The 16,858-nt window shown below is 40.2% G+C and overlaps 1 protein-coding gene across 1 annotated transcript; it reads right to left on the bottom strand.

Moving 5' to 3' along the window:
* Window positions 1–841: 841 nt before the first annotated feature.
* LOC149840776 (protein DETOXIFICATION 29-like) lies at window positions 842–16,572 on the bottom strand. The gene is made up of 8 exons (XM_090004546.1): window positions 16,162–16,572; window positions 14,661–15,202; window positions 14,490–14,576; window positions 14,252–14,308; window positions 12,981–13,219; window positions 8,311–8,429; window positions 4,165–4,251; window positions 842–1,201 (listed from the first exon to the last, which is right to left on the bottom strand). Exons 1-8 carry the CDS (start codon window positions 16,471–16,473, stop codon window positions 1,130–1,132), a joined length of 1,515 nt encoding a protein of 504 aa, XP_089860672.1. The 5' UTR covers window positions 16,474–16,572; the 3' UTR covers window positions 842–1,129.
* Between the last annotated feature and the right edge of the window lie 286 nt (window positions 16,573–16,858).

The raw sequence follows: 16,858 nt of genomic DNA, 5'->3' as shown, positions 1-16,858 counted from the left end.
GTTTTGCGACAAAATGTAATCCGTCGCTAAAATAGCCATGGATTAGCGACAGATATGTATCTGTCACAAAACCAAATTCGTGCTTAGTTAGCGACGAACTCGCGACAGATCATGTTTGTCGCTAATCAATAGCTAATTAGCGATGGATTAGAGAGAGATAATTTTGTCGCTAATTAGCGACCAAGAATATGCGTCGGATGTTATCCGTCGCTAAACATATTTAGCGATGGATTAGCGGCGGATAGCGTCCGTCGCTAATCCACATTTTTCTTGTAGTGTTAGAAGTGTCCTTTTTTATTTGTTATTATCTTATTGCGGACAGAATCTTGGTTTAGTTTAGGGCAAATTATTTATTATACTTTGCATCCATGGAACATGCCTTTCATGCGAAAGCCACCCATGAGTGAAAGTGCTTCCTAAGGGGGAGGAAGGTGCATCACACATTTCCTGTGAAGGGCCTCTTTGTGTAGAAACGAATGGATCCCACCGTCTTTTTCTCATGTTATGTTTCATCATGTGGGAAACATGCCCTCTTTCATATGAAAAAGCACATGTTTCCCATATTTTGTAGTGAAACAAATGCACCCTTATTGTTACGCCTGTCCTTTGGGGTGCGGGTTTCACCTGAAAGGCACCACCTGAAGGGAAAGTGCTTCCTATGAGAGCCGCCTCATGCAGGCCCCAACACTACTTATTATTCTTAGTGACACAACTTGAACACTAGCACCGATTTTTTTGGGACTCTTAAAAGTTTCTTTGGTTTAAAGGCTTCAAATCAGGACTCTAATAGACCGAATTAATAGGTAAAAGAATCGGGCAACTGGCATAGAGAAAGAAAACATTTAACTAGTTTAATAATGAAATATAACCATGCCTTTGCAAATGTTAAGAATAGAAGGTTCATAACAAAAATTTTCTTTACTTGGAAACCAAATTCAAAAGATATTTATTTCGGGGGTCATTTATAACAATGACGATAATGAATTGTTTTTACGTGGTGAAGCTTATGAATAACCCATGTGGTATTCGAACCTGAGATCCCCCCCTCATGATAGTGTGACCTAACCATCCACCATCTCATTTGACCCTGACAATGATGATAATGGTTGATAAAGGCAGAATCCATGGTTTATTTTTCAGGGCCATCCTCCAATGATCTGAGTCCTCCCCACACTCTTATTCTTTCCTCTGCAATAGAAGCCTGCAAATTTAAAAGTCAAAGAACTGTTATTTCAGATTATAATTTAAAGTTACAAATACATGCATTAATGAGTTCTCAAGTTCTTAAGGTTGTGTTTGGGTGGAAATTGCACAAGTGGAAGGGTGTCAAGGGGAACAAAAAAATGTTGGCCAATATGATGTTGCAATTTCTTCCTGCTGAGAAGGTAATTTGTATTTTTCTCTATTGATGCTTGAAGAAATAAGGATCTTACATATATGGAGAAATAAGGTGTGGTAGAGAAATTATCTACTATGGTGCAACACCATCTTACTTTTCATTTAGTCGATTGTATTTGGATCTATCTATCAAGTATAATCTAGCACCTATTACTTGGATGAAGGGTATTTTCTTGTTTTTCAGGAATGCAACAGAGAGAGAGAGAGAGAGAGAGAGAGAGAGAGAGAGAGAGAGAGAGAGAGAGAGAGAGAGAGAGAGAGTTTTCTCATTTTTCCATTCTTGTTTAGCATGGGGAAAAGACCTTATTTCGAGGAAACAAAAAAAAAGATTAAGAGTCTGATATGTTTGTATATAACACCAAACAAAAATTAAAAATTCTTAGTTTCTCATTTAATTTCAAAATAGTTAGTTACTAGCCTTAGGGAGTTTTACTTTTTGGACATGCCATGAAGAAAAAGAACAGTGTGATAGTAAACAGGAGAAATAAGAAGAGCAGCTCATGCTATTCAAAAGAAAAAACAAAAGTCAGAGAATTCTTGGTAACGATATTATTTTTTCTTTTTCTTCCATTTGTGTTGTTTCTTTGTTATCCTTTTACTACAAATTGAGTGCTGTTACAATCAACCTGGTCTGTCTAGATCAAATACATATTGTTCTCATATATGCATTACAACTGTTCATAAACTTCATAAGAACTGGCTAGTTGAACCTGTTCAACCATGAAAGCGATAAATTCCAACCAAATGAAAATCTAGTTGATCTTTTTATTTTCAACTATGATTTAATTGGTGGTAGCACCAAACTTTCAAATAGAAGAAGATGGGAGGATCAGGTGCAATGTCATTGCACTCTTTTAGTGTGTGCTGCTGCACCAGATCACCCTCCACTTTTAATTGCACACTTGCCTCTCAGCTGTGGGGCCCAAGCAATGATTGAGGGTAACCAGGTGCAGCAGAGTACACTAAAAGTGTGCAATTACATTTCACCTGATCCTCCCCTAGATGAAGGTTCAAAAGAAGTTGACATTTCCCCTATAATGAAGGCATAAAATCAAGCTCACAATGACTCTACTCATCTGGTAGGGGTGACTTGTGAATCACCAAGTTGACAGGATGTCACGAGTTGGAAACCCATGAGGTACATCTCTTGCTGCAAGGTCAAAGCTGGGTGTACTTCCCAGTTGGTAGGAGTGGCCTCAATGGTTTTACCAACTCGAGGACTGATGAGTTCAGTGAAACCCGCACTAAGCACCCTTTGATATCGATTATAGAACTTCTGGACCTGCACCCTCAACTCAATACCAAACTAGGTAGCGTAGCCCACACAAAGTGTGCAATTAATGATCAAGGCAGCGGAATTCCAACAGATCCGATCAGGTGTCCAAGATCCAATTAAAATATCAACCAAATAGGATCTAATATCCAAATACTATATCTAAACTATGTTCAAAGATGACAAGTGAGCACGCGCACCTGACAACGTGCAATAGACGAACCAAACTATGTCGAGCCAAGCCGAGGACCAACCAAACCGCACAGAACCAAAAACCAACTTGAATCACTCACATAGTGAGCTAAATCCATGCAAAACTCGAAACAAAAATGAAACAAATTTTCATTTCCAAATCGCATGTACACTTTAGATAAAAGGGGCAAAGCAACCTCACACACTCAACTCACCAACGTGGGGCTCCACTTATCTGGTAGGATCAGCTAGTGCACGTCACCTTGTGTTGGGACGTTGCAGGTTCAAAACCTAATGGTATAGTTGTATACAGGGCGGCTCAAGAGAATTTGAATATTTGATGTCTCACGCTTCTTTCTTCTACCAACATATGCAGCTTTTGCTTATAGAACATATACCGATTGAAATTTCCTTCAAGAATGGGAATGCCCTTGACGTCATTTGGTCTGAATAACAGGAAGTATGCTGCAACAATTATTTAAGGCACATATAACAGACTTTTGGTCATACCTAGAACATAGTAGACCTCTCGTATAATTAGATCTTCACTGACATTAGTCGTGATCTCTGCTTCTCAACATATGCAACTAAAACATCTACTCGGCTACTTTTGTACTGCTTCATGTGTAAGAATTTGCTCTTATCACCGGTATGTGATTCAAGCATCCAGAGTCGACAATCCAATCATTTTGATAATTAATCTTTTCTTTTTCTAGTGGAGGTTTAACGCTAACAGAATTGCACTGTTCTCTTCTTCCTAACCTTGTAGAGTCTCCGACTCCACAGAATATAGTAAAGCATTTTTCTGCATTTCACCTCTAGCTGCCTCGTACTCTGAACTAGTAGTAACTACTGCATTTCCTTCAATAATTTTCACTCTACTATCTAGAGCAGAGTGTTCAATTTGTTGAAGCAGGTTGAGCTTATCCTATCATCAAGGATAAGGATCGTCTCGTCCAAAGTCCAACACGTGTATATTTGAAAAGGATATCTGTATATTCGTTACCATGTATAATTTTTGGTTTCTCCTTTTGTAAATCAGTTATCCCACATAATCAGGGAAACAACATAACAACATCCCACATAATCAGGGAAGGAAACTGTATATATCGTGTAAGTATCTATTTACAAGATGAATGGAAAAACATATTTCTCTCATTGCCCGACTCTACCACTTTCTCATGGTATCAGAGCTAGTACATCATTGCCATCTAATCGAAAACATCAGGAAGGGCCAATTATGCAAGTAAATTGCACCTAAACCATTTAAGCATAAAGAATGGAGGAAAAAACATGTTTACCTCTTTGTTCCAGTTGGTTCGGTAAGTTATTGCAAACAATATGAATGTTTGCAGCGCAACCCCAACCGTCATCCCACTCCAAATGCCCTGACAATTTTCACATTTCACATGGAGATTAAAAGTGAGTTTTTCATGGAAAAAAGGGCACTATAGAAGTATTGATTAGAAGGTATCGGAAGTTTCTCTACCCTAAATTGAAAAAAAAAAAGCATTGATTAGAAGAGCAACTGATAAAAGATCCATGTTTTTTAAATTTTGAGCTTATGTTTTGCAGTGTATGAGTTATGTAACCTTGATGTCTTTGAGATCCCCCAAGGAAGTCATGGTCTTAGTAATCAAATGCTCTCATTTTTCGTTTCTGTTTCTATTTTTGTTTTTGTTTGTGGTTGGTTGCCTCCGAACATCAAAATTTTCTTCAATTCCAAATAGGATACTGCTGCCCACAGGGACTGCGCTCATCTGTCTGGGACAACTTGTGAATGTCACTAAGCTGAGGGGATGTCACGAGTTCGAGTGCGCATCCAGTGTCGCGAGGCTGAAGCTGGTTGTGAACACTGGAGGGCAAGGGGAAAACCTGGGGTTTTTACACCAATGAGCTCATGATGATTGAGGTGGTTTTTTTCTGTCATCAAAAAAAAAAAAAAAAGGATACTGCTTCTCTTTCGGTTTTATATTCTATTAGCTCACTTGTAATAATTCAACAGTTTGAGCTGCTCGCGTGATGATATGGTGACATAGATGAAGTCTAGACGTCAATGTTTCCATTATTTTATGCTGCCAATTGCGATATAAAAGATTCAGAAATACTTTTGAAATCAGTAAAAGTTAGTCGTGAAAACACTATGATACTTATATTCTTTTGGATTTTCTTAGTTTTTATCAGCAAAATCTTGGTAAAATAACAAACTAAAAAATAAAATAAAAATGAAACATAAATAAAATGACTGATATTTTTAAAGATATTATGTTGATATAAACATAAAAACACAACATTTTCATCTAAATGATACACTATCACAATAATTCAAAATTTTGAGATATTTCCAATACTGTTTAAAACGATAACTAAAATATCATGTTTTTTTCACAATATTTCCAAAACATGGCCGATATTCCTCTCATTGGGCAGAAGTGACTGTGAAATGAACTTGTCATCCTTGAATATGGCAGCAGTCAACAATCAAAGCTGAACTTTTCAAACTCATAGCTGGGTCAAAAAATCATCGGTCTATATGTTGAGCTGGTTGGGACCCAATTACATGCCCTATGTCACAACCATATCACAAAGACATGCAGACACGAGGATGCATGTTTGACTCGCAAGTTTGAAAATGTTTTGGAAAATAGTACACAAGGATACAGAATTTTTTAATTTTAAATCAATATAAAGTAATTTTTTAATATTTTTAATGTTATAAATGCATTTTTATTGAAATAATACTTTAAAACAATAAAAAATAGTAAAATCATGTTATAATATTATTTGTATGTGTCCTTGTCCTTGTCCATGTGTCCAAACATGTCCGCTCGTGCCACCAGGGACACACCACCAAAAAATGTCGTGTCCCTATGATATAGTGTCCCAATGACATGAGTGATAGGAGTCAGATGCATTATTTTAATAGTTTTAGTAATTAACATATTTTTTATAATATTTCAATAATCAAAATATACTTTTATGTATTCAAATACCAGAAAATTAGTTTTTTATTGATTAAAAATTAAAAAATCCATCTCCTCATGTCCTATTTTTTATGTGTATAACTCGAGTCGTATTTTGTGTCATACCCATGTCCTTGTGATGTAAAGCAAGCCTTGTGCCCATAGGTTCAAGGCTAGAATCCAAACATATGAAAAACGATGGGATCGTGTCATAAGCCAATAAAATATGGCACGAACCTGGATCATGACAGATGTTTGCATGACCAATGTAATAAACTGATGGTAGCTTCAAAGAAATATGAATCTCTTCTGTTAAATTGGTTCGTGATAGGATCCTATCATATGCCATATGATAGGACCATTGTCCTTGGATAGGAACTTCTGTTTTGGGCAAAGTTACAAATCTCGTTCTCAGGAAAAAATGGAAGAGGGAAAATCTATTGATATTTGGAAAATCTCGTTTTCAGGAAAATTCTGAGAAAAAATTGTCATATATAATAATATAAAATATACATAAAGTATGTACGAAATATATAGAAATATAATAAACAATATAAGAACATAACAAAATGGTATTCTGGCATTAATATTGGGATAAAATGTGATATTTGCAACGTAAATGGTATTTTGCAAATATCATGTTTTTGGGTTTATATCAGCTCTTGAAAATATCGGCTATGATTGCGATATTTTTATACTGGCGGTATGTGACAAAGGTTTTGGAAGATAACCAGTATCCACCATGTGTGTCAAATTTGTCCATTGAACTCGTCTTGTGGGCTTCATGGCAAATGGGTTCCACTCATCCCCAAGGTCATCCATGTCTTCATTCCCCTCCTTGGGATTTCATTGATGCAAGTTGTTTTAATCGAATCAGGCTCCATAGATGTGATCTACATCATTCATTTAGTGAATGTCGACATTTGAATTGCTGGAATCTGACTTGTGTGCAGGATTTTTTTTGGCAACTCAAAAATCAATGATTGGTAAAACCCAAAATTTTGTGTTTTAAAAAAAAAATCAGTTTTTTTTTTCATTCAAAAAAGTACAGTGGAGGGTCGATTCTTACTAAATTGACAGGGATGAATTCATCTACGGGTCTAGATTTTATGAAAACAATTGCATCAATAAGATTCACCAACGGGGGGGGGGGGGCTCCACACCCAGTGTAGTATGTTAGAATAATCACTAGTGGGGTCTGCCTAACCCCAGGTTGCCTTTCAAAAAAAAATTTGCATCCATAAGATTTAAGAGGGATATATGAAGATAGGGGATGACATAGGAGAGGAGTGGAACTGAACTGGCTTCATGGGGCGTCCAAGGACACGGTGATGAGGAGATCAGGACCAAGGGACCTTTGACAGAAAACTGTCCAAGATACCTTGGATGCCGTCCGTAAAAGTGAATGATACATAGAAACCATCTGCCAAATCCCTCCAAAACTTCTTGTAATGGACAAATTTCAGCCATTCATTTAGGGCATGTTTGGAATAGGTAGCTGGGATGGGCGTTTATGGAGTTTATGCATTTGAAGAAGCGACAGCTGCTTTGCCAGCTACCACCTGCCAAATCCATCCTTTAGTGTAAATACAAAAGAGAAACGCCATGTGGAAAGTGGGTCCTGTGCCAAGCTGAAGGCCCAGGTTCGAATCCCTCTGCCACATGGGGCTTAAGAGTTATCTGGTAAGGGTCTGCCTAACCCCAGCCTGCCTTTGAAAAAAAAAAGACAAAAGGGCCTCACTTCCCATCCCAAATGCATAAATGCTCATCCTAGTGCTGAGATTCCAAATGGAACCACTATGGGTATTTAACCAAGATTTTGCCTTGGGAACACCAAATGCACAAAACGCCCATCCCAGCGCCGAGATTCCAAACAGGCCATTATCAACTATTGATGCCGTACTTCAAGAAAAAGAACCACATCCAAAAATTTTGTGGGACACGTCTAGGTGGTGACCATTTTTTACAACATCAAGATACCTCATAAAGTTTTCTGTCCAAGATCCCTCAAACCTGGTGAGGGATCTTGGACAGATTCGTTAACTTACATAAAAAAAGGATACACTATCGATGGACACTGTGAACAGGAAGCGACTTTGGTCCAAGGGCACAAGCGATAGAATATGAGAACTGGAAATATGGCTGTTTCCAAAAAAATTTGTACAAATCCAACCATGAGGATGTGCTTGGCGTGGTGAATTTGCTAGGAATCAACTATTGGATCATGCATTTTTGATGAAAAATGCACTTTTTAATGCTTGAATAATATTTATGAAGATTGTGAGCCATTGATTTTAAAGCCTTAAAAAAATCTAGTTTATGCATCAAAATGGGATGATTTAAGAGTGGGTTCTTACAAAACTAAGCATGTAATTAAAAAAAAAAGAATAAAAAATCCATGAAATCACGGTTCACACATTAGTTCTCATATTCTAGTGATTCTATATATATATATATATATAGAGAGAGAGAGAGAGAGTATACCGTGACTCCCAAGTTCAATTTGAATCCCATGATTAACCCTAAAGGCATGCCAAATAGATAATAACATCCCACATTCACATAAGCTACAATAGCTTGCCAGCCTGCTCCAATAGCAACACCTGCCAAACAACACATAAATGTCAAATGAGAGAGAGAGAGAGAGAAGGGTAGATGAGAATAGGGATGGCAGTGGACCGGGGGAATGTGGGGCCCCACCCTGCCTCTCCCCGTTTGGACTGGGGATGAAGGGTATGAAACGGGGATGGAGGCGGGGACGAAGGTTAAAATCCATCCCCGTCCGGGGGTGGAGGCTGGGATGGACATGCACTTTTCCCCGCCCCGCCCCAACCCCGCCCCGCCCACTTTTCCCTACAATATCCCCGCCCCGCCTCATCCCCGTTTGAACCGGGGATGGAGGACATGAAATGGGGATGAAGGTGGGGATGGAGGATAAAATCCATTCCCCGCCGGGGATGGAGGCAGGGGTGGAGGATAAAATCTTGAGGCCGGGCCGGGGTGGAGACCTTGTCCCCCGCTCCGCCCCACTGCCATCCTTAGATGAGAAGTATGCAAGCCGTTTGTTTCAGGTACAACAGGGAGAAAAAAAGAAAAGTGAAAACCCCTCTTTGACGTGAAACCCATGGAAGAGTCTTATTTGTTGTTCTCATTTTTGGTACAAAAGTTTCTTCTCACATAGTTTAGATAAATTAGATTTGGCACCAATACCTTATGATATCCCTCCATATTTTTGTTCCATCTTTAGTGGAACTTTCTCTCTCAAGAAATAATACATATATCAAGGTAAAAAAGAACCATCTTTTCATATACAATTCATGAATAAAGGAACACTTTTGCATGAATACGGTGCTCATGGGATTTACGTGACCTTTTTCCTATATGGGATGGCCATAACCTACAGCATTGTGGGCCCATAGAACGTTGCTGTTTCGCTTCCCATAGGGCGCTACATTGGAAGGCCGCATCGCACGAAACGAATCTCCCGTGGGAAACCAGCTTCCCCAGGGGGAGGGTCCAACTCACCTTTCGTATGAAAGGTGGCGTTTTGTGTGAAAAAACATGGGCTCCACCACTGGATCCCATTTGTTTCACCGCCAAAAGGAATCCATAACTCGTAGTATGGGTGTCAATGAGTTCCCTGGGATCCGGTAGGGTCAGGGTCTGGTAACAAATCAAGGGGTCTAATTTGCTATCCGGATCTAACCTATAAGGTCATGTTAGAATATCGGCCTGAGTATGGTTTTTGAGATTTCATAGCAAACCCAGGTCCGACTAAAGTTCTGATTTTTTTTCGTTCTGATTAAAATCCACAATTTTGCAATGTAGAAAAATATAAAAAATATTATGTTACTAGTTATGGACTGGGTCTAGTTTACATAATCCTTGGCAAAGTCGGGTATATATGATTTTTTTAATGGAAGATTGGATCGGTCATAGGGCCGGATCTCACACCAATACCTCTTAGTCGGATCCAGTCGACTCACAATTAATCTTAGTTTATCTAACTGAGGTTTTTAATTATTTGACTGTTTAAGTGAAAAGTTAGCTCCCCATATGCTTTAAGTGAATTGGACAGATGTTCTTGTAAGAGTTGGAACCACACGTTTTTTGTCCAATCACATTGCACCTGGTCTCTGGGCTGCAATAGGTAGGGCTCCCCTACGTTCACCTTTGGAGCTACTGAAGACAGGACCAAGGTATAATGTGAAGCCAAAAGAGACGTGCCTCTATCAACTCTTATTACGTCCCACATGCTGCCAAAAGACATCATAATATTGTCCTCTGCGAGTCTTTGACACCCAACTCACAGTCAAAGCTCACATCTTCACCACATAATATCAAGATTCAGGTTTTAGACTCGTCTAACAAAAAAAAATGTTTTAGACTCGTCTAAATCAATTACAACTCCTCTCTCTCTCTCTCTCTCTCTCTCTCTCAGACCCGTTCAATCCTAGGGTTGTCAACAGGTCGGATCTGGTTCTGAACCAGGTGAGTCCAAACCCGGATCTGTCGATGTGTGGGTATCAAGTTTGGACCCGGATCCTATTGGGTGTGCTATAAGAAGAACCATAACCAGACCTTATAAGAACGACATGAACCAGACCTGGTAAAATAATAGTTTTTATTTTTATTTTTTTATATTGAAAAATCACGGATCTTAATTGGAACTCGGGTCAGACCTGGGTCTGGTATAAAATTTCAAAAACCATACCTGGCTCCATATATTAATCAGACCCTTTTGATCCGATCCGGTTTCTAATCGGACCTCCTTTTCTATCGCCTGACCCTATAGAGTTTGGTACGGGTCAGGTTTGGGTCAAACCAGACCTATTGACACCCCTATTCAATCCCCTTAACGCACACAAGTCATCTTAATATGTAAAGATGTAAATGGATCAGATTCGGTTTGGATGTAGGCAATTACTAAGAAGGACATTACACAATCTGTCTTTGGAGTCGAGTTTAGATTCGAAAATCTAATACTGTTTAATGGATCCGACTTAGCTTAAAATGGCCAATCAGATATACCTATATATAAGCATGCTAAACGGATCTGATTCGTTTCAATCGAACCAAACATTGATGTCTCTATTCGGACGTGCCTAAGCTATCTGCGAGACCAGCCATTGGCCAGTTCTGAAGTGAACTTACTGATCTTCTCATGGTTAAGAGCAAAAACGAAGAGCTGACCAACAGAATGGATCAAGTGCAAATCAAGTGATCATTCATGTTCGGTGCTTTGGCATCTTCACCGTTGATCCAAAAGATCAACAACTGTCATAAGGGCTGATCTTGATGTCACCTGGACATCGATGTTATGGATGCAAAATGGGTCGAATCCAGGATGGGTTTTTTTGCAATTTTTAGCTGTTCTGGGACTGATCCGAATCCCCATATACCGTTTGCAACCCTAAAATGGGAGTGGACTGTGGGACGCCCTTGTTCTACCGAAGCAGGTTATATGTCCCTCCCCCCCCCCGAACAGGAGAGTTAGCTACATCTCATGTTCGGGGGTCCCAAAGAGCACCACATTGCAGAAGACACTACAAATCGCTATAGTGAGATTCAAAAACACTATAAATTGTTATAGCGATTTGCGGAAGACACTACAAATCGCTATAGTGAGATCCAAAAACACTATAAATTGCTATAGCGATTTGCGAAAGACACTACAAATCGTTGTTGAAAAGCCGGATAACACTATAAATCGTTGTGGGGCTCGTTGGAGACCCGAAAATACTACAAATCGCTATAAGAAAGTCCGATAACACTACAAATCGTTGTTGGAATGCCCCAAAAAAATTTGGTCCGGAAGGCGCTGCCCCCCGAGCCCTCCGCCAGGGGCGGCTCCTCCTGCAGCCCCGTTCGCTGATCGCGCAGCGGGATCCGCGCCGGGGGGGAGCCCCCGAACTCCCTCCTGTAAGGGTAAAAACTCTAAATCAGACTCCACAACGAATCAAGTTGAATGATGCTACCCACGCTGGGAGGAGTCCCCAAACCCTTCTCATGTAAGGGCAAAAACTCTGAATCAGACTTTACAACTCTTCAAGTTGAACGATGCTACAGTCAGTGTGCAAGTCAGTCGGTGTTTGATGGGGCAATGTAGGATCGTCTGTTGGATGTGCACAGAAGTAGCGAGAGAAGCGAGAGAGAGTGCGAGGATTGATGTTCATGGCCTTCTCTAGGGAGAACTCTTTGCCTCCCTTGATTTCTTCTCTAGAGAGAGAAAGAGTTTTACAGTGTTTTACGGAGAAAGAAGAAGAAGACTTTAAAGAGTCAACATCATCCTCGACTTTCTGGATTGAGGACATGTTTGTCCTTTTTTGAACTGTTTTTTTTTTTTTTGAATGAAAGGCATTTTTGTCATTTTCTCAAACCATCACTTGATGAGAAAAATAGCAAGAAAGGGTATTTAAGTCTTTGCAATAACACCAGAGTTCGATGCAAAGTTATGTCAACATACACAGGAATACGAGCCCCATGTGCTTGTATATGTGATGCTCATTCAAAGCCCGAACACAGACATGGGATTCAGTAAATCATCAGGGGGGAGAACATACACCACCCTCCCGTGTTTCACCTGTTCAGATGGGGATCGGCATTCAAGGTGCCTTGGACCTGACCATCTTTCTACTTCACGTGCCTTGGACATCTCTTTCTGTGTTGGTTCCACAACATCGTGCTTTGGCCACACAAGAAAGGTTTAGAAAGCTTGGACTAGTACGTCAGACAAGGTGACATTTAGCTAACGGTCAAACTGTAAATGAGAATGGAAGCTGGAAGGTCAGTCCTTCCTGAAAGCAATAAAATGCAGATCGGATCATATCTAATCTCCGCCACACATCTCATTCGACGGAGATGTACCCAAGTAAGATGTGCGGCAGGGATGATCGGTTATATTCAATATGACCTGATTTGCCTTCTGCCCAAGCTACACCTTGAGGTTTGGATTCTAGCCATTTAGATCAGCAAGTGAGATTGATGTCAGACTTGCCTTTAAAGGACTGGGACGCTCCTTCAAGTCCCTGATGCACCAACTAATGAATTTGTACTATTATCGCAGTTCGTAGAGTCGATTACCGAGTCACTGGGTTTTAAAATCAACTTTGATAGATCATCGCGCAAGTGGATTTGTTAGAAGCATGATATACCTGAGAGCACAGGTTGGACATTGTCAATGACGATTGTCAGTGCTAGGAGAGGGGTGAGTTTTTTGACTAGTACTTGCACCTCCTCACTGCTAGTAAATGCCTTGGGGAAGTAGTTCCTTGTGATGAGCAGAACGGATGCCATGAGCACACCGAGGATGAACGTGGATATCACCACAACCACCACTGCAAATTTTGCTGTCCTTGGATGGCCTGCTCCCAATTCATTCGACACCCTCACACTGAAATTCCAACAAACAGTCCAATTACTAACGATTCGCGTTCTATCTAATCTGCGACTCCGAAATTATTGAGCAAAAGATTAGCAGCCAAGAGGTTGAATTAGATTTGCTTGCCAAAGATTGTGTGGCCTCACTCATGTTCAACATGAGTTTTGAGTTCGTATTTATTCAGCACATCTTTGCCTTTATTTCCAAACATATTGTTTTGTTGGCTAGGCCAAGAAAAAACCCGAACAGCAGTTCAGGTGCAGTAACATTGAATACTTTAGTGTGACAGGCTGTATCTAGAGATGGATGGCAGTTAGGTGCAGCGACACACTCAAAGTGTGCAATGTGATTGCACTTGATCCGCCCTCAAAACCCCCATTACCAACTTCACATTGGCAGGCATCCGGTTGGTAAAACCTTTGAGGGCCCCTCTGCCTACAAAGAATTAGGCCCAGCCAGCTTTGATCTTGCGGCAATATTTCCAAACATATTTTTGGCACAAGCTTAGCCATCAGGGAATTGCAGTTTCCATACAGGCAGAACTATCCTACCAAAATGGTATCTCAGATTTTGATTTTTCTGACTGATAATTACACAAAGAGGAAGTAGGTCCAGATAACGTATAACCAACTCCTGTATTTATTGCTCCCATGATATATTTATTCATCTGGTTTTAACTGAATTTTTAGTTATCTTGATTTGGAACGCTACCTTAGCTGACACACTGTCATGATGATCATAGATTCATTAAACTTTTGTTGGTTGTAGTGATAGTCTTGTGATAAAAAAATTACGTTGTATTATCTTATGCTTGATGCTTTTCACGTTTTGGAACTTGCATTTAAATAAAACTTTTATCGACAGTATGACGTTATCGGATGTTACTTTATTATTTTCTCTGCAAACGTATTCGGATGCAACTCTGACAACTGGAAGATATTCAAGGCAAACAAGAAAAATATTGAAAGACGCCTTCGACATTTTAAAATATGTATACTGATCAACAGGTTAGCTAGAAACTAGAGGTTTGTTGGTGTTTTGTACCTTATTGCTGCATTTGAACCAAAGGCTACCATAATTGTCCAACCTAAGATATTCATGCTGCACATGGAAAGAAAACCAGTAAGGAGAAGGCGGCAGTGCATATTACCAAATTAAGCATGATTTTAAACTAAGCACTTTGATTGATGTGGGATTATGCATTGGCCCACCAATGCTGGCTGTTTTCAGCATATATGATCAAATGAAATTAAGCAAAAGGACAAAAAGGAGTTTTCCTTACCAAACGGACAATGCATCTACTGAAATTTCAGGGTTGCTCAAGTACCCACCAAACAGAATCAACACCATGTAATACCACGTCTCCAAGCTGAGAAAATCATTCACCAGCATCATCATAATACGATAATCACAACAATAACAACAATAATGACAAGAGGGATGCATCAGGTACCATAACATGACAGCAGATGCCAATGAGAGCTTGAAAAAGGCCCAAAGATGTTGGAAAGCCTTCCATGAGAACCCATTCCAAGCTTGGCCGCAAGTACCACTGAAAATATACAGCAGCTGAGCAATAACAATGAACCACCATGATGAGTCAAGCACAATAGCAGCACCAACCAATCCCCAATTCAGTTTCATGATCAGCAACCAACTGAAGAAGGTGTGGAGAATCAGAGCAACAAAAGATATTGCAGCCATCACCATTATCTTGCTCTGAGACTGCAGGAACTTGGCTATTGGGAAATTCATGGAGTAGGCAAAGAGTTGAGGGATCATCCATATTGCAAACGTTCCCGCCGTCTCAGCGATCGCGTGCTCTTGCCCAATTAGTTTCAGGAATGGAGCAGCAAAGATGTAGAAGATAGAGAGCAATATTGCTGTGCTGTTGAGGATGACCCATGATCTCTGCATGTAAATCCCAAGCATGTCAAGCTGTCCTGCTCCGAACGCTTGCCCGCATAGTGTTTCTAATGCGCTTCCCATACCTAGCTGCAAGCCAAAAGATGCAGTGAAAAACGGGTTACTGAGTTCAGAGCAGCACTGAAAACATTTAACGCCATGAGCAATAACAGAATTTTCAATACATAACAGCTCAAACTAAGCATTATTCTGAAGGAAAAAAAGTTATTCGATTTATGAAACCCCTGTTGAGAGGAAGCAGATCAGGTCATGCTGAACATGAGCTTTTTTGCTCATGCCAACATCGTGGCCGTCCGTTTTGTCTTTTGAAAAGTTAAAAAGTCAGCGGAACAGTTATATGCTACATGGCATTCATCCAAAATGCAAACAGACGGCCACGATGTTGGCATGAGCAGAAAACTCATGTTCAGCATGACCTGATCTGCTTCCTCGTTGAGAAGCTAACTGAAAATAGTTGGAGGTGGGTCACAAGGTTTGAATGAATACTAGGTATGAATCAAAGTTCAAATAGTTCTTGATCAATTCCATATAGTCCATGCTCTAGACCGGCAATCAGATAAACTAGAAATCATCTCTCTCGATCAGATGAGAGACTTATTTTCTGTAAAACCACTTGGTACAACAGGTCACACACTTATATTCCGGAAATACCTGTTGCAATTCATGTTCCTTATTGAGACAGAATGAATTGAAAATATATCCTTGGGCAAGAGATTGAGCTTTTCTAACTCAACCTTTCTAGCAGCAGTTTTTTTTCCTTTTTCGTCTGATTTTGAGTCTGGAAAGACAATCTTTGTATGAAAAAAAATTGGCCTCCTTGTTGGGGTCCTTCAGATCTGTCGCACTCTCACCCAGTTGGAATAAGCACATATACATGTACACATACAGAACAGAGGCCATGTTTATGACCAACCACCACAATTAGTAAACATCAAACACTGAATGGGAAAGTGATGCAGATCATCAAATCACCACTATAAAATCCCTCTCAAGATCAACCCATGTAAGAAACAGAAATCAATACATACCATGACTCCAAAGGAGAACCCTGCAATAACAGAGTTCTCCATGGAAACAGCTGCCAGCTCCAGGTTCCCCACATGGCCAGAAAAGGCCTGAGTGATTGCACCCAGCGAGTACTGACACAAGGATGTGAAGATGGCAGGCCCGGCAAGGAACCAAAGCTTCTTTGATTCAGCAAAGGACTGGATAAAGAACCTCCTCAAGCTGTTGATGGGCTCAATATCTCCTTCAAACTCCCAGGATTCACCACTTCTGTTTCCATGGCTACCATCGTTACCATTCTCATCGTTCAGCAATGGCCTGTTCTCTCCTTCCATCGACGGAAGGAATCAGAGGCTGTGTGGATAGGATAGATATCTATGAACCTTGGGGTTATCACTTCTATTGTGTGCAAATTAATGGTTGAGCAGTAAATAGCAGGCAGGTGACAGCGCCGCTGTCACATTGATTGAGCACATGGCATCCATGAAGCTTGCTATTTGATGACTTAAGTACACCAATTGGCCAATCAGCATGGGCCTACGCACGCATAAGCGGAGGTGTTTGTTTATCACACACCATTTTGATACACGAATACTGCTCGACATGACAGTCAAAGGCAGAGTTAAGTGAAAGTCTCTGTCACAGGGTTCGAGTCAGGTGAACAGTGCTCATACTATATTTTTATTATGGTTTAGGTGTGTGAATGAGCACGTGGTTGGT

The sequence above is a fragment of the Nuphar pumila genome, chromosome 4 (genome assembly GCF_984573655.1).
Source record: "Nuphar pumila chromosome 4, dmNupPumi1.hap1.1, whole genome shotgun sequence".
NCBI classification, from domain to species: Eukaryota; Viridiplantae; Streptophyta; class Magnoliopsida; order Nymphaeales; family Nymphaeaceae; genus Nuphar; species Nuphar pumila.
Note: the sequence above shows the minus strand (reverse complement) of the source record. Positions and strands in the feature narration are given on the sequence as shown.